This window comes from Triticum urartu, chromosome 3A (assembly GCF_056163025.1).
Source record: "Triticum urartu cultivar PI428250 chromosome 3A, HENAU_Tu73, whole genome shotgun sequence".
Taxonomy (NCBI): Eukaryota; Viridiplantae; Streptophyta; class Magnoliopsida; order Poales; family Poaceae; genus Triticum; species Triticum urartu.
Window position 1 is genome coordinate 176,866,539 of NC_141875.1, and position 21,940 is coordinate 176,888,478.

At 41.9% G+C, this 21,940-nt stretch overlaps 2 protein-coding genes across 3 annotated transcripts; one reads left to right on the forward strand and one right to left on the reverse strand.

Annotated features, from left to right (window-relative positions):
* The first annotated feature begins 1,038 nt into the window (after positions 1–1,038).
* On the forward strand, positions 1,039–19,314 carry LOC125543397 (uncharacterized). Of its 2 annotated transcripts, none has more exons than XM_048706724.2 (12): positions 1,039–1,492; positions 13,992–14,171; positions 14,265–14,894; positions 14,998–15,150; positions 15,237–15,458; positions 15,539–17,508; positions 17,614–18,104; positions 18,181–18,267; positions 18,346–18,483; positions 18,604–18,707; positions 18,779–18,851; positions 18,955–19,314. In XM_048706724.2, the coding sequence occupies exons 3-6, from the start codon at positions 14,373–14,375 to the stop codon at positions 16,721–16,723; spliced, it is 2,082 nt and encodes a 693-aa protein (XP_048562681.2). In that variant the 5' UTR covers positions 1,039–1,492; positions 13,992–14,171; positions 14,265–14,372; the 3' UTR covers positions 16,724–17,508; positions 17,614–18,104; positions 18,181–18,267; positions 18,346–18,483; positions 18,604–18,707; positions 18,779–18,851; positions 18,955–19,314. The 2 variants fall into 2 exon arrangements, with proteins under 2 accessions (XP_048562681.2, XP_048562682.2); XM_048706725.2 differs by lacking the exon at positions 1,039–1,492 and adding an exon at positions 12,034–13,105.
* A 796-nt stretch (positions 19,315–20,110) lies between these two features.
* Positions 20,111–20,746, reverse strand: LOC147979099 (uncharacterized). The gene is made up of 2 exons (XM_087516705.1): positions 20,558–20,746; positions 20,111–20,476 (listed from the first exon to the last, which is right to left on the reverse strand). The coding sequence occupies exons 1-2, from the start codon at positions 20,744–20,746 to the stop codon at positions 20,111–20,113; spliced, it is 555 nt and encodes a 184-aa protein (XP_087372831.1).
* Between the last annotated feature and the right edge of the window lie 1,194 nt (positions 20,747–21,940).

The window sequence follows — 21,940 nt, forward strand, 5'->3', positions numbered from 1 at the left end:
TGTATCCCAGTTTGTGCTAGCCTTCTTAAGGCAAACTTGTTTAACTTATGTCTGTACTCAGATATTGTTGCTTCCGCTGACTCGTCTATGATCGAGCTCTTGTATTCGAGCCCTCGAGGCCCCTGGCTTGTAATATGCTGCTTGTATGACTTATTTTTATTTGTAGAGTTGTGTTGTGATACCTTCCCGTGGGTCCCTGATCTTGATCGTACACGTTTGCGTGTATGATTAGTGTACGGTTGAATCGGGGGCGTCACAAGTTGGTATCAGAGCCGACTGCCTGTAGGAATCCCCCTTCCACACTCCTTGGCCGAAGTTGAGTCTAAACAAAGCTCTTCTTCTCCAGCGGAGAAACTTTTAATCAGATTCTCTTAGTACAATGATAACTATCTTGTTAATTTTCTTGTGATTTCCTTCCTTGTTTTCGGAAATAATTGTTCTTTCCCTGTGCAGAGACTAATAAACAAAACAAGATGATGAAGTGGACACATACCCTTAATACATATAGCTAATATTAGTTCCCTATTCATTAGCTAATATTAGTTCCCTATTCATTTTCATGTAGGTACTCATTCCTGTTTCTACTATACCCACAAGATTGGAGGGAAATTAGCTATGCACCTGTTTCTATTGTACCTACCCACAAGCTTGGAGGAAAATTAGCAATTCACTAAGTAGTTTAATTAGTGCAACATCAGTTAATTACCTAGCCTGCTGATGCCCACCGTGTGACATAGTCACAACCTTAAGGTCCTGGGCACGAGGGCTTTGAATAATTGACGCTCTTTTGTTTACGCAAGAAAGATCTCATTCATGGACGTGGATCCAACCGATAACATAGGACGTTGGCAATCTCTCCCTAAGAATAAAGTACGGGTTGAGTCTGTCGAGTTCACCGTTGTAGTCTTTTTGCGAAAAAGTCACTGTACATTTTGATAACTAAACCCGCAGTCCCTTTATAAGTTACTAACCTGAGATAACATTTTGTTGTTGCAAAACAGGCCCTGTAGTCTGATAGATTTGACCCGCAGTCCTTTTAAAAGTGGTTAATCGGGAAAACGCACGGGCTCCTTCTTTGATGCGTGCTCTCTTCGATCCGTAATGGTGCCACCGCCGGCGGTGGACAGTCTTCTTATCCGGCCACCATCCGCCGCCCTTTTCTCCTTCCCCTCCCCATCCGGCCTTAATCTTCTCCGGCGTCACCCATAGCCTCCTCAATCCCCAACCTCCCCTCTCTGATTTGGATCGAAGTTGGATTTGGATCAAAGTTAGAGTCCGTGTCCTTCTCCAGCACAAAGCCATGAAGCAACTTGGCTGCCATAAGAAGGAAGTAGCCTCGACCAGAATCTCTATCAGGTTGCGTCACCAGAATCTCCATCGAGCTCCGCCGAGTTTGCCGGCTGAAGAAGAACATCCGTCAAGCCGTACAATGTAGCCTCCGCTGAGTTCACCAGAGGAACAACATCTGCCATCCGAACATGCTTCACCAGAGGTATGCATCCCCTAAATATAATCAGTTGATAGAAGCCTCTGATTCAGTTTACGTTTCTGATTGCTGCCACTTCTGATTGCTCTTGTTTAGTTTATTGTTTCTGAATTGGCCAGTAGATAAAAGCCCCTGAAATCTGACCCAACTATGTATTGGCCAGAAGAAGCCCCTGATTTTGTGTTATGCACCAAGATGGCTTAGCATCATATGTTTCCTGTGTCAATTTCTACTTTGTTTTATGGAACAATTCGTTTCTGAATTGGTCAGTAGATAGAAGCCCATGAAATCTGACCCATCATTGACCGGTAGATAGAAGCCCCTGATTTTGTGTTATGCACCAAGATGGCTTAGTGCCAGATGTTTCCTGTGTTAATTTCTACTTTGTTTTATGAAACAATTCATATAATGGTGCACAATATGGCAAAAATGTAGATGCAGTAATGATTTATCTTGATAGAGATGCACTGGATTAGCAAGTAGTTTTAGTGCTTTTTTCTAGAAGATAGCTCAACAACTTAAGCTTCCGCAATCATGAAACAAAAGGTGTTCTGCAGCTGCTCAACCTAATTAAGTAACTAAAATAAAAGCAACCAATAGTCAGGTTCTATTAGCTTCACATCTATTAACCTATATCTTGATATAGATACACTGGATTCACAAGTAGTTTTAGTGTTTTTTCTAGATAGCTCAAGTATTAAGCTTCTGCGATCATGAAAAACAAAAGAAGGTGTGATGTCCGCTGATCAAGATAATTAAGTAACAAAAATAAAAGGGACCAGAGTCAGGTTCCAGTAACCAAATGCTTCAGATCTATTAACCTGTACTCATATTAGTCCAACGTTGTTCGGTATTGCTTGGAGATTTTCTCTTTTTTACAAATCAAAAACATTATGTGTAACTTGGGCATGTACTAAAGTTGCATGTACTTTTTAATAACAAACTTGCTAGAGTAAGCAGATTTGGGGCTGCACTCTGGTCTGCGGCGAGCTAGATAGGTGTCATTGGAAAGTTCCTGGGCATCGCCGCCCACCAGTCGGTGTCAATCTACGCTGACGACGTAGTCATGTTCATAAAGCCCCAAGCGTTGGACCTCAGGTTTGTTAGGACCGTGTTACAGGTGTTTGGTGAGGCTTCAAGTCTAAGGATCAACTATCAAAAGTCAATGGCCATCATGATCCATGGGGACAATAGCGATAGAGACCGGGTGGAGTCCATCCTGCATTGTCGATTGGGCAACTTCCCATGCAAATACCTTGGACTTCAATTGGCTATAAAGCAGCTTTCGGGGGCCGATTGGCAGCCCATGTTAGATCAAGCCAAGAGTTTCGCCCCGTCTTGGCAAAGGGGGCTGATACACCGCCCAGGTCGATTGGTGCTAGTTAAGTCCGTGATCGCGGCCAAACCTATACATTATTTTATGGTTACCGAGGCTCCGGTCTGGGTTTTTGAAGAGATTGACCAATGGATGCGATCATTCTTTTGGGCAGGCAAAGATAAAGTGAACAGAGGTCAATGCCTTGTTGCCTGGAACTTGGTTTGCAAACCTACTTGGCTTGGCGGTTTGGGTGTTCGCAATCTTCAGCTACAAGGGCTGGCCCTGAGAGTTCGGTGGGAGTGGCTACGAAGGACGGATCCTGACAGACCATGGCTAGGTTTACCCATGGCGGTGGACAGAGAGGCCCGGGAGGTGTTCGACGACATGGTGCACATCCCGGCGGGGAAGGGTAGAAAGATCTTGTTTTGGAGAGACAGATGGATTCATGGCTTTGCGATTAAGGGCATTGCACCGCTCATTCATGCTCAAGTGGACACCCGCACGATCAATCGTCGCACGGTCGAGGAAGGCTTACTGGAGGGGAGATGGTTACTTGATATCAGCGGTGAGGTAAACTTTGTTGGCCACATGCAACTCTTGCACCTCAACCTTGCGATAAGTACGATCAATCGTGATCCCTCCAAAGACGACCTTTTCTCTTGGCCGGCAGACCCATCCGGATCTTATACTGCAAAATCCACCTATATTCGGCTTTGCCAGGGTGCTGAGAGGCCCCCCTACGCCACTTGCATTTGGAGAAGTTGGGCTATCCTGAAGTGTAAAATCTTCGTGTGGTTGGCAGTGCAACATAGGATCTGGACATTGGACAGAAGAGCTAGGCATGGTCTCCAGAATGCTTTGTCCCCTTTGTTTCACGTGACTTCAAGATGAAGACAATGCGGAGCACATTCTCATTTTGTGCGTCTATGCCAGGGAAGTGTGGCACTACATATTCGAGGCATTGAGCTTGAGGGGCACTACCCCTAGACCGGTAGACACCTTCCTGGAGTGGTGGCTAACCACGAGGACTAACTTCAGGAAAGGTCACAAGCGCGGTTTTGACACAGTGATCATAGCGACCATTTGGGCTCTTTGGAAGCAGCGCAACGCCAGAGTCTTTCACCGGATCAACCAGCAGAGGACTGCGTCAGAGTTGGCACTTGCCATTATTGCGGAGCTCAAAGATTGGAGACTGGCGGGTTTGGGTGGAGGAGGATACGATTCGTTTTGTGAGAGCGTAGGCATAGGCTAGCTAGTTGGGTGTGCTAGGGTGTGCGTCTCTCTTTGGAAGTTACTAGGGGTAGGGGCGCGCCCATGGCGCGCCTCTTGAGACGTTTCTCTGCGCACATAGGCTGTCTACAGACTTTAGAGTTCCTGCTTTGATCAAATAGCCACCTAACCATCAGGTAGATGTTACCACTAACCAATATAAACACTCGACAATAGTTTAATATGAGGGTATGTTAACAAAAATAGAAGCCACACTCTTCATATTGATCTGATCATACTATAGGAGATCAATAATTTGGCAAGTCAATAATACACATATGAATAACAATATGCCATTCCATAAGAAATAATGCTTAGTTCTTTTATACATTTTTCATATGCTGGCTACAGAAAGCAAATATAACCCATTTAGCAACATACTTTCATGTTTTCGATAATTGAGACACTCCCCAGCGTTTGCAGCGGAAAATGTTCAGACTCAAAAACTTACTATACACGACAATAGATACACCTACAGCCGCAAGCTCTACGGGGTTGTTTGTCCTGAAACAATATCAGAGCAATCAAATTACCAGTATACAACATGAGCTAAAAACATCACAGTAGCAGGATGTAGGTTGATAACAACTGTTGGACAAGTCCAAAATAAAAGACCAGTGATGTAACTATAATGTTAAGTTACACACAATTTCATGCTAGATTGACCAGCAATCATTTTGAACACATGTTGTTTAATTCCCACACATTAAGTTACACACTTCAAAACTGAGATGATAATCAATGAAGCAATACAACTTGGATGCAACACACGTCCCAACCCAAAGCTTTCATGAAAAGACCAAAAAGTGAGGTAACTATTTGTTTGTTCCATGGTACCATGATAATGGATTGGCTTTTCAAAATGCCCTGATATATCCTATTACAGCCAGAACGTTGAAACTTTATACTGTTGTGCAGGTGTTCAACTCCAAGTTAAAATATGGATTGATAATTGTGGTAGATCATAATTACCTTCAATGGTAATTTCAGCCGAGAATCACCTTACAGAGCAGGAACCAAAAAGAAATCAAAGAAAAGGACAGATATGAAACGACCCAGCCCTAGAGCTCATCCCAGACTAACCACCGCAAGCCTCAACAAAGAGGCTGAAATCTGCGCTCGCCAGCCTGCTAATACCAATTGCCGAGCACTAATACTATCCAAAATTCTTCTGCAATTAGTCACTGATCAATTGAGTAATTAGACAGTTTAATGGAAAATATATATACGAGTGACTGACACTGAGATTGATCTGAATTTCTTACCATTCAGGCAGCCTCTTGTCCTGCAGAATAGCCTACTTCTTGATCAAAGACTCTCACTTCATGTGTTCTATACACAGGCAGAACAAAGCTTTAAGAAATCTCAATAATCAAAGACATCCAGAAATCTCACAGACAAGGGTGTCATGAGCCAATTGTTCAGCAGTGGCATCTCGATTCAGGCTGAGGAACTTTGTGTACCTCCAGTGGTAGGTCACGCACGAGCCACGACACCATGAGTGTGCTTTATATATATGGATGAACACATGAGGAATCCTACCTTGACGACGGATGAAGGTCAACCTGGACGAAACGAAGACGAAACAGACGATTCACGAATGATGACAACTTCGTGCTCACTTAACACCAACCTGTGAAAAAAGAGCACATATTAGCAAAGAGGAGCAGGAGCACAACCTAAGCAATAATTAACATCCAGTGCAATCAAAATCACCTCATGGTAGCCATCACGAAACAAAGCAAACACGCAGATAAACCCCTCTCCGACTACCTCCTAGACAGCGTCGGTTCCTGCTCCCTGCAACATGCAAAATCAGTAATACACCGCAGAGCAATCAACAGAGGATAGTAGGTTTAAGATTTATAAAAACATCTGAAAGCTTTTTACGAAAATTTCTATATATTATGTGAATTATCAATTTACAGAATTGAGCACCAAAGGCTGAAACCATGCATACCAAAAAATAAAAATGTTTGTTACAACAAATGGGAAATGCATTATTTCTATAAACAAAACAACTATAGGTAAGAAAAAAGTTTCTTCCAGGAGATAATTTGTTCTTGTTGGTTACATATACATGATTTTCCGTTAGATAGAAAAAGCGCCGCACCATCTAAACAGTATATGCAAGTAATTATTCATACATGAGAAGCTGCTGAGATTGCATAGGTAGAAGATTAAGGTGGCACGGAACACAAATCTAAGTGATAGAACAAGCAATTTTAGTACACATGGAATTGTCCTCGGTCACAAGTGATAGGTACAGTGGAGGCTATCTGGAGTACATAGATAGAAATAGAAGTTCCATTGCAACATAAAAGAAGCACAGTAGACATCCTCTCATCATTATTTCTACCACATAGTAGATGATACATGCTTGCACTACAATTTAAGATTTGATATTCGTCTCACATTATATCAAGAGACAAGTTACATCAATGTTCGAGCTCCATTGAGATCTTGGTGGATTCAAGCCTACTTTCAAAACTTCTTTGTAAGACCTGCACCGAGCAAAGACACATTTGAAACCAAACATGCTTCAGTGTTTGCGAATCAAACCTATTTCAGTTATATATAATCCCAATTGTTCACCATGGATTTAGTCTCCAAAAGAAAACTTGAAACAAAGAGAATAATCCAGTATTCTGGATAGTTCATGCATATGAAAGAAACAATACATCTACTTGTGCATATGAAATCCCATGGACTTCCAACAGAAAACTACTAACCAAGCTCACATGTGCCTTTTATATAAAAACTTGTCACAATAAAGCAACTATATATTTTTGGTAGTTTGTTAGTAAATATCCCTTGCAAGTATGAGATCTATCATCCATTCAACGTATGTCGTGAAATATTTCAAGGATACAACAGAAGACAAACCTGGTCAAAGAAGCTTATTTTCTTGCTGTCACTGCCAGAGCTAGGAAGTTCATTAAGTAGTCCCGCATCAATAAAAATGACCAGATCATATCGATAAGCCAAGAACCTTACCTTCTCCACACCATATAAATACGTAGGCTCGAACGATTTGCTTGCTTTCTCAAACCGCTTCAATGTAACAGACACCATAAGCTAGTGAGAAGTCTGAGAAAATAAACACTGGAAGTTTACTGGCCAGCATACAGAATTATTAAAATTTGTACATGCATCATTGTAGGAGGAAGAACCAGTGAATATGCCCAATTTACTGCGAAGTGCAAACATTACCAATTATCAAAAGAAGATGATCCATGCTTGGTAATAGAAGATCCTTAATGACGTGGAGAAAGTCATCCCAATTCGATCTGGCCTTTCATTCATATAAGGGAAGAAAAGATCAAACCCTAGTGAGTAGAATGTATGTATGACTAATAAGCAATACATAAAAAATATGAGCACAGAAAATCATGGTCTGGAGCTAGAAATATAGGGAGTTTATAAAACTGATCAAACTTCTTGCCATTAGTTGGAGGGTATTAATAGAAACTTGCCTTATGTTCCTCCAAAATAAGGCAGAAGGAGAGTACCACTTTCTAGATAAGTATGTAATCGCTGCTTTAAATGATTGATCAACAACAACAACAACAAAGCCTTTAGTCCCAAATAAGTTGGGGTAGGCTAGAGGTGAAACCCATAAGATTTCGCAACCAACTCATGGCTCTGGCACATGGATAGCAAGCTTTCACGCACCCCTGTCCATAGCTAGCTCTTTGGTGATACTCCAATCCTTCAGGTCTCTCTTAACGGACTCCTCCCATGTCAAATTCGGTCTACCCCGCCCTCTCTTGACATTCTCCGCACGCTTTAGCCGTCCGCTATGCACTGGAGCTTCTGGAGGCCTGCGCTGAATATGCCCAAACCATCTCAGACGATGTTGGACAAGCTTCTCCTCAATTGGTGCTACCCCAACTCTATCTCGTATATCATCATTCCGGACTCGATCCTTCCTCGTGTGGCCACACATCCATCTCAACATACGCATCTCCGCCACACCTAACTGTTGAACATGTCGCCTTTTAGTCGGCCAACACTCCGCGCCATACAACATTGCGGGTCGAACCGTCGTCTTGTAGAACTTGCCTTTTAGCTTTTGTGGCACTCTCTTGTCACAGAGAATGCCAGAAGCTTGGCGCCACTTCATCCATCCGGCTTTGATTCGATGGTTCACATCTTCATCAATACCCCCATCCTCCTGCAACATTGACCCCAAATACCGAAAGGTGTCCTTCCGAGGTACCACCTGGCTATCAAGGCTAACCTCCTCCTCCTCACACCTAGTAGTACTGAAACCGCACTGGATTCAAAAGACTCTCGAATTCAGAACAAGCAAATAGAGACAGAAACACTGGATTCCAAATTAGGTTCACAGCAAGAAAGACTTCTATGGCGCAACCACAATACTGTAAACATCTTGGCATATGTTCTGCATCCATATAATAGATCTGAAGTGGAGCCCGGGAATCAGTGTTCAATTCTGCAAGGTGGTATGCACGAGAATGCAAGAATCCAGATCTGCAAGTATAAGAACAAAGGAAACTACTAATTAATCTCTAAATGTTGCATTGTATGAACTCCAATAGATCTGCATACACCTTGCACACAGAAAACAAAAGGGAAAACACGGAAAGCTCGCTATTCTAAATTGTTTGAGTTGATTAGCACTGGCGCTGAGCGAATTACCAAGATTAAGCATCCGAGGATAGAGAAAATAATCTAGCAAATTTAGAAACCTAGTAAAGAGAGCATAATCTGAAGGGGCTAGAAGGTGTGGGGATTAAAAGAAGGCAATTTATGCTTACTTTCGCTCACTGAACATCGACAAGGTTGAAGACACTCCAACAAGCTTTTGTCAGTGTGAATGGCAGGGACATCAGAAATTTGCATCACCACATGATTCATTGCCAGGGACTCAGGACAATCATGAGTGATTTTCAAAAGTATAGCTACATCATGCCTTACCTGCTTCAAACATACAGCAAAACACTTCATACAGTTTCTTATAGCAATTCATCAAATGACTGGTGTAGACAAATAATGGACCAAAAGTGGACATATAGGATGGTTGGATATGTCAATGCAGCACTGCCTCCAGCTCGAGCTCGCCCGTGGGCTATCCTCTGTTGCCTCCGAATCGAGGGCGCTAGGGGAGGCAGGAGAGAGTGGCAACTGACGAACGAGAGTGGTGGAAAGAAGACGAATCAGGGAGGGAGGGGGCCAGAGGGATGGGAAGAGGACCTGGGAGGGCGATGGTGGCTTCGTTCCCGCCTCGCTAGGAGCCGGTGGTGGAGGAGGCAAAGCGGGGGGCGGAGATCGCAGGCCAGCGTGGGGAGGCCAAAAGTGGCTCCGATGCTCTTGTCGCCGCCTTGCCGTCAGGTCCGTGGGGAAGAGCAGCGCCACACCTGGGTGCCAGTGGTGGCGGCGGCTGCTGCGCGGAGGGCGCCGGTGGCGGCGGCAGATGAGGGAAAGAGAGAGGGAGAGGAATAGGGGGTGGGGACTGGGGTTTGGGCCGCTGGCCAATTCTTTCTCTCTTTCTTCTCGATGAAGCGAACCATTTGTCCCGTAGCAAATCCGACGTGGACATCGCGAGTGCTCGCCCTTGATGCGCAGCTGAATGTGTTTGATTCTTCCATTCTTGTAATTCTTGTGTGACCATTGCCCTCTTCTTCTATAAAGTTAAGGTACGCTATTGGCGTACTCTAAAAAAACACTAGGACAAAAATGCTCATAATATTTCAAATATCCACTGAGTAATTTTCATGGCGAAACCAACCTCATTTGGATTACCAAAATGCCCCTGGAATTTAATTAAGTGGACCAGCAGCCATTTATCCAACCTTCTCAATTTCTAAAAATGCTTACACAATTCTAATTGCCCCCAAACTTTTTGTGCCAACCCAGAATATTTCCCTGTATTTTGTGTCAAGTTTCATATTGAGAAAAAATCAATTACTAGCTAAAATAAATGCAAACAGTGAAGAAAATTCAAAATAAGAATTAGAAAAGAGAAAACATCATTGTGCTATTGGGCCCTAGTGGCCACAGTCTAAGGCCGGACCACCAAACCTCCACGTCCTCTTCCTCTGTTCATCAGGAACGGCGACCCAAGCACGTCCATGGCTTGGATTGCCACGCGTTGACCATCCCACGCCCCCCTGATGTATAAGGCCGGCGTCGCGAACGCCCCTGCGAACCCTAGTTCATTCCCCTCTCCCCTCTCACTCGCCCTTGTTGTTTTTCCTGTCGCCCGAGAGATGGCCGTCGCCGCTGCTGCTCGTCCACGTGTCCACCGACCACCATACGTCGTACCGCGATGTCCAGGAGCTCCGGCATGGTCGTCTCATTCGTCTCCGCCACTGGATCGAGGCCGTGGTGCACCTGGGACGCCGTCCGCGTCGATGCCCTTCATCGGATGCGACCTCTGCCCCGTCGTCGATCCCCACGACTCCAACAACCCCTGGATCCCCTGAGTTTTCCCCTGACCTCGAGGTGAGCCCGCGCACCCCCTCCTCTATCTCTTGGTTTTGGTTGCTCTCTCTGTAGCTAGTTTCGCGATGGACCACCGTCGGCGCCGTGGGAAGTGGTCGCCGGCGTCGTTTCCGTTCCACTTAGCTCGTGTTAATGCCGCTGCTCACCGTAGGCCGCCGACCGCAACCCGCACCTGCCCTGCACACGCCGCTGTCCGCTGCTCCGCCCCGCGTCGTCCACGCGCTCGCTCCTGTGCGCGTGCTGCTGCGCCTCTGGCCGCGCTCGCCGCGTGCCCTGGTGGCCGCCTGTGTTTGGCCGCGCCCACGCGCACGCCGTGCAGCGGCGCGCCCCGCGCCCAGCTTGTGTGCATGCCGCTGCGCAGCTGCGCTGATGCTTGCTGCTACTGCTGCCCGTTGCACGCGTGCCTGCCGCTTCATGTTGTCTGCTTGCTACCGCTGCTATGCTGCTGCCTAGAGCCGCTACCGCTATCACCTCCGCGTGCCCCGTACTGCTACTGCTGCTTGCTATGCCGGCTGCTGCCTGGCTATGGCCATGGAGATCTAGCTTTTCTAATTCTACATTGACTAACCCCCTAGGCAGCCCCTAATCTACTGCTAAACGACTGTTAACAGGAGTAAAAATAATATGGGAAGGTAGTACACTTGAGAAGCTCCAAGTTACCCCATCGGACCAAATTCAAATAAGGCATGGATTAAATCCTGTGAAAATCACAAAATCCTATGTTCGTATATGTTAACAGTTTTTGGAATTAACAAGTGGCACTTTTCAAGCAAAGTTTTGATTAAGCAAATGAACTCTTAACAGTGATGCAATTGTTACCATCTTGTAGATATCAGGAAGGTGGTCAATATTGATATACGGCACTAATCTATAGGATGGGCAGATTAATAGTTATAGCCTTTGAAAAACAGCTAAGTGGAGTTTAAAAACTGAACAATTCTTGGACTTAGCCAATTTTCAGGAATTTCAAATAACTGTTTAAATCTTCGGAAATTCGCAGAAATTCATCCGTAACTCCGATGGAAAAACTTTATATATCAAAGTTGTTCAGAACGACGAGACGAATCCAAATACGCAATCCGTTCGTCCACCGCACGTCCCTAGTATAGCAAACTTGCAACTGCCCCCCTTCGGTCTGTCTGTCCGAAAAGGCGAAACACCTAGAATACTTCACCGGAAGTTTTCCCACTTCCCCGGTATCACCTATCCCTGCGTTAGATCACCCCTGGCACCACATATTGCCTCGTTATATTGATGCTTTGATTGCTCTGTTATTTATTTTGTTCCCCTTCTGTTACTTCTTTTCGGTAAACCCCGAGACCGCTGCCGATACCCCTCGTGATCGACTACATCGACGACAACTCCTTCTTGCCAGAACAACCAGGCAAGCCTCCCCCCCCCCCCGATCCCCCCCCCCCCCCCCCCCGATCAACCCGATATCGCCTATTCCTTCTCTCTACTGCTTGCATTAGAGTAGTGTAGCATGTTACTGCTTTTGGTTAATTTTATTCTGCTGCATAGCCTGTCTTTGCTACTACTGTTGTTATATTTACGTGCAATCCTATGGCCATGGTCATGGGTGGACGACGCACAGGCAGAGAGAGTAGAGCAGAGAGGCAGATATCGCTATATCAGACCCCGTGCTCCCTCCCACCGCTGTACACACCGGCCGGGGATATATGGGGAGTTGTCCGAAATACTCCACGGCCGTACGTCCAGCCAGCCACGGAAATGTTACTGCAATGCGCCAATGCATGCGTTGTCACGGCGTCCAGCTAGCTTTTTCGAGGCCATGCGAAAACGACGTGCCCCGATCGAGGATTTTCCACGGGGAGCTAGCGTGCGAGGCGATCGATCATGGACAGACCGCGGTGCTCGTGTTAATTGGGTTTCGCCGTCGGCGTCTCATCACTACTCCCACAGCGATCAATCGCGCACGAAACGTACCTGCGCTCGCGGAAGGATCGCCGCCTTCTTTTTATTTGCTGCTGTTGCGGGTGGCCCGGGACCGACGGCGACGTGCGGCGGCAAATGGTGACCCGCGGGCGTCACGTACGTACGCAGCCTGTTCGGCTGCTCCACCACCACCAGCTCGACCAGTGACGTGACGGCGCCGGCGGCGAGAGCGTGAGATGGTCATGTACTCATGTATAATTGGGAACAGCGCAAACCTCTTTTTACCGGAGGGGATATGTGCCGGAGCGGCATCCACCGTTGGCATTGTTTGCGATTCGTGCTTTTCGATGGTCCACACGTTTGTATATGAGTGTATTCATCTGCCCGGGCCGCTGTATTGATCATTACGTCCTATCAATGGTTGGCCCCATTTATTATTAACTCCTTTTCTTTACCCCCCTAGTCCTCACCCACCCCCCGCAAACCTATCTTCTTCTTCCATCGGTTTCCATGATTCATCCGCCGCCTGGCCGCGTTCTTCGCGGCTGAACTGTTGATTTCTTCCCCGTCGCCTCGGCCGCCGGCCCGCGTATTTTGGCGGCTCACCTGTCGCTTTTCTTCCCCTCCGACTGACCTACTTCCGCCGCCCTCATTAGTTCGTAAAGGTTAGATATCCATCTTCATTTACTCATAATTCCTGCTGCTCATCTTCATTTAGAGTTTCTACATTTAGCTTATTTTGGTTAGATATGTAGAAACCCGCGACCTCTAAACCTATATTCCGTAGTTGATAAATGCTTTGGTTCTCTAACCCTAGATCCCCATGTGTAAACTAGAAAAAGCGGTAGCTCATTAGTAATGAGATGTTCAAAGTGAGATAGTTATTTGTTACAGAAACTGTGATTGAAATATGATTTCTAGTTCCCTTAATTCGTTTGAAGGGTACACTCTGTGTGCATGATTCAATTTTTATTGAAATAAGATCGTGCAAATTGTTAGTTAAATGGCTATTGTACATTATTCCAATCTGTATTGAAATAAGGTACAGAAACTATATCTGAACGTGCAAGTGAAATGGCTGCATGATTTCAATTTTTATTGAAATAAGAACCTTAAATTTGTTAGTGAAATGGCTATTCTGCAGGATTTCAATTGTTATTCTACATGATTCCAATTTGTATTGAAATAGGTTAAAGAAACTATATCTCAACGTGCTTGTGATATGGCTATTCTACATGATTTCAATTTTTATTGAAATACATTTTTTAAGTACAGACTGCAGACTTTTTTTCAAATAAGATGGCTTATAATTTATGTTAAGGGTACACAGTGGGTACTGAAATGTTAGATATAGTGTTCAAATTTGACTAAAATCCATACTAAACTGCTACATCCGTACGTAACCTAGGGGTTTCATAAGTCCACAGGTTGTAAGTACATTCAGCTCCAAAGAATCTAAAATGTTAAAGTTACTGATAACTGAATTTCCTCTTGACCACTTTATTATTTCTACCTATGCTGGTTCTAAATTTCGAATTTTTAATTTTACAGATGACTAATTCTGCACGCCGTCGCCGGAAATCTCCAACCTTTGAGACAACTAACTCTGATGAAAGCTGTAGCGTCGACATGAGTGATACTGATGTTTCCTCTCAATCAAAATCAACCAGGAATAGCCGTAGAAGATCTCCGAAGAAACTTAAGAGAGCAGCTTCCCCCGAAGTTAAGCAGGTATTTACTTAGTACACTAGATGTTTGCATCGCTTTAAAATGTAATTATTGATGGCAGCACTAACCTTCTGCTTCCCCCGAACATGCATGTAGACAATCAACTGGAAATGTGATCCAAACAAGATACGCGCCATTATAAAAAAACTATGTCCAGAATAGCTACAATGGATAGAAGAATTGGGATTTGGATCACTCATTCACATGATTGAGTGCAAGTTACCCAGAAAGCTAACTATATGGCTGATGAAAAGAGTAGACTGCGACAGCAAGTGTCTAGTATTCAGAAACAGGAAGGTTTCTATAGTACAAGTTGTTGAAAACCTGTTGAAGTTACCTGCTCTTGACAAAGCAGTTCCAATGCCCCGTCCAGGTAGGGTTCGTGACAAACCTTTCAGAGGTAAAACTGAATTCAAGTCTGCTACGGCCGGAAGAGGAGAATCACTCAAGGAAGCGACAGACAAGATGTTAACGTACAAAGAGGAGAAAGACAAGGACAAGTTTTGCTTGTGTTTCATGCAAGTCATTCTTTGCGCCTACTTAGCTCCGACGACTGGTTACCAAATTAATAGAAGTTACCTGCTAGGAGCTTTGAAGGACTTGAGCGACATCCCTCGTATGAATTGGTGTCGTTTTGCTGCTGAGTACCTTATCGAGGCAATCCGTGAATCAAGGAAAAACAAAGTGCCCAACTTGAATGTCGGTGGATGTGTACATATTCTACATGTAAGCTAAACCTTTAAAAAATTGCACATACTATGCTTCCACTACACATTCACATCATTGTGGTACTAATAAACCCTATTTATATTCTGTCTAATTATTGCAGCTCATATATGTGGATCTACTTCAATCACATTTAGTCAAAATACCTCTGGGTTACCCAAGGATTAAATATGTGGGTTCAGCAGTACTGGAACAAATAGATCATACTGGAAAAAAGAAGACACAAGACCATTGCAAGTTGTTTGAGAGCTTACTGGTATACAAATCATGTAGTTATTAATACTCTTCATTTTACCTATTTCCTTTAACTTATTAACTGAATCTTCATGTATTCTATTGCAGGACGATGAAAAGTTAGCAATGTTCCCTACTGCAGAAGACCATAATGATGATCTTGATGATCACGAAAAATCTACACATTCCACCCCACCAGTAACAGCTAATATAAGTACTGTACCTGGCCAGGAGAAATATAAACTTCGTCCACAAGTAGTACAATATAAACTTCGTCCACAAGTAGTACAAGTTTCTAAAAAGCGCCTGTCACATCAACCTACAGATGAGGTGATTTCTTAAATCTGTGTTACACTAGTTCATTATTTTTCATTGATATATTCATGAATTAGTCTCTGTCCAACTTGCAGAATTTGATCAAACGAATAAAGATTCTTGAAGACCAGTACACAGCCGATCGACAAAGGTTGATAACTGTGTCTGAACGAAAGCTTCAAAACAAACTGCAACAGCTTCAAATTAAGAAAACCAAGGAAATGGCAGCCTTGGTCCAGGAAGAGATTCAGAAGGCTATGTTGCCGATGATTGATGATGCATGTCCAGGAAGTTCTCTACACAATGATGATGCAACTTTGACGAAACGAACTGTAGGAACACAAAGTCCATGTCACTCTAATCTAGATGAAGCTGTTCTCAATTCTTCCCGGTCTGCTCAACTGGTTCACGAAACTAGCACTCATGTTGATGTCATCCAGCAGTTGACAGCCGGAACACCGGCATCTCCAACCTTCATGAATGAAACTCTAGAAATTGGTACTCATGAATCAGAACCAGGAACCAATTTTGTGAACATTGAAGGTGTCGAAGCTGACAACTTCCATCCTGCTTCGCCAATGCTTGCTCAGATTACTCAGTACGAGCCTTCTTCTAAAGAATTGACTACCACAACAACCGCCTTAGAAAGACAAGAGACTTCTGTTGCCAATGTGGTACCGTCATCAAATAATTCTGCTTCTACACATCCCCCAGAATTAGTCTCTGCAGTCATCGTTCCCACAACTGCAATTGTTATTCCCAACATTGTTGTAGACCAAGTCCAGTCACATTCTGTTCAAACTGAGAGAAGCAACATGCCAAGTGAAGATTCATCAATAATGAAGTTTGTTGGTACTGATGGTCAAGCGGATAGTGCTTTTCTTCTACCTGTTACCAGTGCTCATAATGTGCTTGGACATGGCAACCAAGGGGATCAGCCAGAGAGTAATGCATTTGTTGTTCAACATCCACAACAGGATTCATCCAAAGATGTTTTGCATGAAGTAGGTAATACCGTTACTACGGCACCAACTGCTGATGGAATTCAAGATATTGCCTTCATTGATCCAAAAACAACAAAACCTTCATCTCAAATAGATGTTTCTGATGCACAGAAAGCTACCAAGAATCATAGTTTCCCACACAATCCTGCATCAGATGTTGTTCAACTACAACATACAGACAAGACGACACTTGAAGATGGCATTCAGAAACAATCGAATGATCATTTGGAAAATCTTGATGTCGGCAAAATTGATATTCTATCGACGAAAGATTGAAATTGCTGATACTGATTCCACTTCAAAAGATGTTCCAAATATTTCTTCCCCACCTTTATCCATACAAATAGTAGGTGATGTATCAATTATGTCAGTCAGTCAGATGACCAGGGAATATGATAGGATGAATGTACCAGCGGGTGCTACTATTCATACTACCCAACATAATGCTGCATCTACGCTCCAGGAAGTCTCAAGAATTGAAGATAATCAGCCTATTGTTTTGAAGCCTATTGTTTTGGAAACTTCTGTTCTGCCCGACCATAGCTCCTCCAGTTTGGATGTTTTGCAGATAGACCCTTCTAACTTACCTGATGATATGCCAAAACCAAGCACTGTACCCTCAGATATCACATTGCAAATTGGTCAAACCTCACCAAAGGAATCCTCAGCACTGCAAGATTCTGATAAAAAAATACTAGACAAATGTGTGGAAATGATTCTATGTATGACACCGAATCCAGCACCTGCAAATGATAACAACGAATCACTAAGTCTTGCTATCAATGAAGTGCTCAGTGAAAACTTAGAACAAACTCTTGCATTAGCAGAAATACAGACTCAGTGCACTGCAGGAGACATAGAATCATCATCTTGTCAGTCTACACAAGAAGATGTTGCAAACGTTGCCCAAATGGATATAACTGCAAAAAAACAAGATGAATCCCAAGAACATCCTTCCGACAATTCATCTGCCCGAGTAAGTTCTGAGTGCACCAAAGATGATGATATATCTAAAGTGGGCAAGCAAGATCCAGACTCTCATACTTCTTATTTAACTCCTAGTAAGTTAATACAACCAACAATTGTTCTCACTTAAATAATGTATTTATATTTTACATGACTTAGTATAGTAATAATTATCTGACTTGTAAATATTCAAATATCAGGACACAGCTTCAGAGATATAGAGATAGTTCACATAGCCGATGAACCTTCATCTCCTAAAACAATTGATTGTGACCACATCTCTAAGCTTGCTGAGCCATTACCAGATGGAGAATGTTTTGATTATGCTGGTAGCATAAATCCTTCTATGAAGATGAGAAAACAGCGTTATCAGAAGAAAGAGGAGATCGTCGAAGGTATATCTGAGCTCATAAAGAAGAAGCAATATCCGGTGAAGAAGTTGAACGACCTGTACAATACTCTTGTCGCCTGTAGCAAGTTCCGAGGTTTACGTAAGACACGACGACGCAACGATAATGACACAGGTGGTACCAAGATAAGGATAGGTCCAGCTTCTGTAACAGAAAGAGAGTTAGTATAATGCCTAATGCCAAAAGGAAAGATGTGCAAAAATATGATGTGGTTACTGTCCGTGGCACTTATGTATGATTGGGGATCAAAGACCAAGATTATATTGGACCAGACTATTATAGTAAGCACTCTTTACTTTTATTACGCATAATTTTCATTCCATTCTTGTTATCTAACAACTCTGCATTCTTATTTAGACCGAATTGCTAAAAAAAGGAAATAAATGCAACCATGCATATCTCTGCAAGAAGCTTAGAAAGTTGCCACTTCAAAATGTTGAGCAGGTAATCTTTCACCATCTACATTTTTACTTTCTTATGTAAGTACATGTTACTAATAAACAAATTTGTACTTTTTTCAAGCTATTTCTGCCTACACTATCAGACAACCATTGGATTCTGGCTGTCATTAACCTCACGCAAAACACAATTGAAATTTATGACTCTAACTTAGAAGTCAAAGAAGGTGAACACCAGCACAGGGTTATGTTGGAGAACATGGTAGGTCATTCTATTACTAGTTCTATTTCAGATTTCCTAATTCTGATAAATGTTCAATACAGTACCTGAAATTTCTCACATAAATAATTTGCATTCACGACCTTTCTCAACAAATTGCAGGCCAGCAATCTCCAAAAATCATTGAATGATTGTCTCCACAAGAGTGCTTTCGCATTTACTGATTTCCCAATGAAGTATTGTTCTACTGGAAAACAAACAAACAAGTATGTATGCTACATCTTTTGTTATATACTTCAGTAATATAATGAAATACTAATAATTATTATTATGGCAGTGATGACTGTAGTTTTTGGGTTCTTAAAGTCCTTCTGTGTCACAATGGCAAAGAGCTCATTGGAAATTACAAGGTTTACTATTGAACACACAACAATGTTCTCACAATTTTGTTTAACATCACAACTTCCTATGTACAAGTTCATCCACTATTAACTCTTCCTTGCTTCCTTACAGTGGGCAATGGATGTCTTCAGGAAGGAAATATGCTATATCCTTGTTTACCACCGCTTCAATGATCTCAATCCAAGGAGGCCTGAGATTAAGAAGATAGCATCCGCCGTGAAGACAACAACAGACTGATTCCTCCACCGCGTTGTTGCCTATGTAGCCTTTGCTACGTACTGCAAGTTATTTCATATGATGTACTAGTTTCATCTGAAATGAACAATGTTCATTCCGTGCAATCGTCGTTATGTATGGTACTTTTAAACTATTAAGGTTATTCCCTGCTTTATAACCAATGTTTGTATTGCCAGTATGTAAGGAAATGACAGCACAACTTCTTGCTGTCTTCTAATCACTTTATGTATCTCATATTTCCTCTACTAACAGTATATATTGCACTCACAGTCTCTATCATTCTTAAATTCTATATAATATATTTCTAAAACGTACTCTTAAGTCCAAAGATTGTTCCACATCATATGAATAAAATAACTTGTATGCTTGTTCTTCTTGCTCACAGCAAAATTTGGGCTCACAGCTAAACTTCTTATTGTCTTTCAAAGTGTTTATATTTCTGCTATAGATCATATTATTTATCATACTTCAATTCAGTATCATAGCTATCAATCAAATACTATCAAGTACAAACATTTATCCAAATCATAAGAAGAAATTACTTTGGGTGCTCACAATTAACTTTTGTCTGAACGTATCTTTCAAATGTCACACTAAGATACTTATTCTGTGTTTATCTGCTATGTGAAATGAGACATCACATACTTGTGTTGGCATACCAATTATGTATGTTACTCGTTTCATTGAAAATTAAACTTATTTTGTAACTTTCTTGTTACATATTTCATTCCATACTTTTCTTTCAAAATTTGATTTCAAGTAATAGAAACGATATACCAATACAATAATCTCTTTCCAAATTTGATTTCAATTAATACAAATGATATACCAATACAAACGAGCTATCGCTACATATTTCAATTTTTTTTACTATGCTCTACAGATTTCATTACAGACATCTCTTTCCAAATTTCATTCCAGACATCTCTTTCCAAATTTGATTTCAATGACAAAAGCAAGCTTAACTAGATATTCATACATCATTATAGAATAACATTACATATTGGTTCACACGGATAGGTTTTCAAAGTTACCCTACAACCAGATAAATTAAAGTTACAACTAACAGTATAGTCACCAGACTTGAAGCAGATCCTCCAATTGCTAACCAAGTTGATACCAAAAAGATTGTTCCCCATATGAACATCTTCAACATTCTCACTGATCCTTCAAGCTTTTTTATACAACCTATGACCTCTCCCAGCTGCTGCTCTCTGTCACTAGAATCTTGTTCAATCTTCAACCTCAGGGAATTAATTAATCTAGCTTGATCAGCAAGCTTTCTGTTTGCATCATCAAGCATCTCCTTAATTGGCGCTCCACAATAATCCATCATTTCCTCAACGTACTCCATTAATATATCTCTCCAAATCCAAATGCTACATCTTCCTGGATGCTCTTAAATATATTAGGTGCGAGATGATAATTAGATTTCTGCCAAGATCCAAAAATCAGTAAAGATGACCAATCAACTTACAGTGCTTCCACATGAAAGGTACTCTCGATCTGGATTCCGTGTGGTGCGAGACATCATCTTCCTTGCCTCAACCTTGCAAGCACACCTCAGCTCTGGTGGATCCAAGCTTCTACCATCTCTAACTGACTTGTACACCCTTCTAGAAGACCTAGAGCTTGCAGATCCAGATGAATTACCCGGCTGCAACATTTTGCTCTGAAATGAGTGTGTTCCTTCCGCACTCTTATATCCCCCACTGGTCATTGGATTCTAACAAGTGGGTCAGCTTTCTCATTTACTCACATGCGTCTGTACCACGCATCCTTGTGAGGTCAGTTCCTGCTTTTCACAGTACCACGCATCCTTTGATTTGACATATCATAATATACAATTTTTACACAACGCCACATAACTAGGTTTCGAAATGTAACTCTTCGCTGTTGTGTAAAACTGCAATTTTCCACTTTATCAGGTCTGCTTTAATTTCACATATACTAATATTTATTAATTATAGTACTGCACACTACTAATTATGAAATGTAAATAGTGCAAAACATAGAGACATATTATTTTACATTCACTAAACGTTAACACATCGTACCACAGTAGAAATTGCAACCTATCTAACACAACAAGATGGGTACTAAAATACAATAAGTTCAGTCATATATTCCATTTCAATTTTACAATTTTTTTGTTTTATGTAATATGTTTTTGGTTAAGTTCTGTCAAACATGAAACATTAATATCAGTACAAATTATTTCAAAAATCATGTATAATTGTTTCTTCAATTGAAAAATACTTCATCACATGTGAAGCGTTAAAGAACATATCACATTTCATTATATCCACATTTCAATATTTCCAAATAGTCAATCAATATTTATGAAATTGAAATGCAATATCAATACCATATCACATTTCATTCTTTCCACTACTGTTCAAAATTTATATTTCATTATACACACAATACGAACAATATGTCATTTTATACATTTGAAATATGATATATCTTAGACAACATATTTCAGTGCTACCAACCAACAACAATATGTGAATCTATACATGTGCAATATGAATTATATTAAACTACATGTTTCAGTAATACCAACGTGGACATATCATATGTCATTGTATACATGTCAAATGTCGTATTTGTAAATTAAGCATGTTAGCACCCTGTAGTCACATGAGGAAATATGAATGTGAAACATTTGGACATCACTAAATGCATACTATACAACTTAAATATAATATTTGATATTCAATTATTTCATTTCATACTATATAACTGATCTCATATTATATTGTCCCCACAATAGTTGGATTTCACATAAACATATTGAATTGTTATAGTTACAACGTGTAACATTTAAGTATTTCAGTTCTCACTATACAATTAA

Excerpts from the sequence above, each read along its gene's own strand:
- LOC147979099 (XM_087516705.1), bottom strand. The coding sequence starts at position 20,746 with ATGTTGCAGCCGGGTAATTCATCTGGATCTGCAAGCTCTAGGTCTTCT. Across the intron at positions 20,477-20,557 it reads ACCTTTCATGTGGAAGCACT|CATCCAGGAAGATGTAGCAT; the intron begins GTAAGTTGATTG and ends TATATTTAAGAG.
- LOC125543397 (XM_048706724.2), top strand. The coding sequence starts at position 14,373 with ATGATTGAGTGCAAGTTACCCAGAAAGCTAACTATATGGCTGATGAAA. Across the intron at positions 14,895-14,997 it reads GATGTGTACATATTCTACAT|CTCATATATGTGGATCTACT; the intron begins GTAAGCTAAACC and ends TAATTATTGCAG. Across the intron at positions 15,459-15,538 it reads CACATCAACCTACAGATGAG|AATTTGATCAAACGAATAAA; the intron begins GTGATTTCTTAA and ends TCCAACTTGCAG.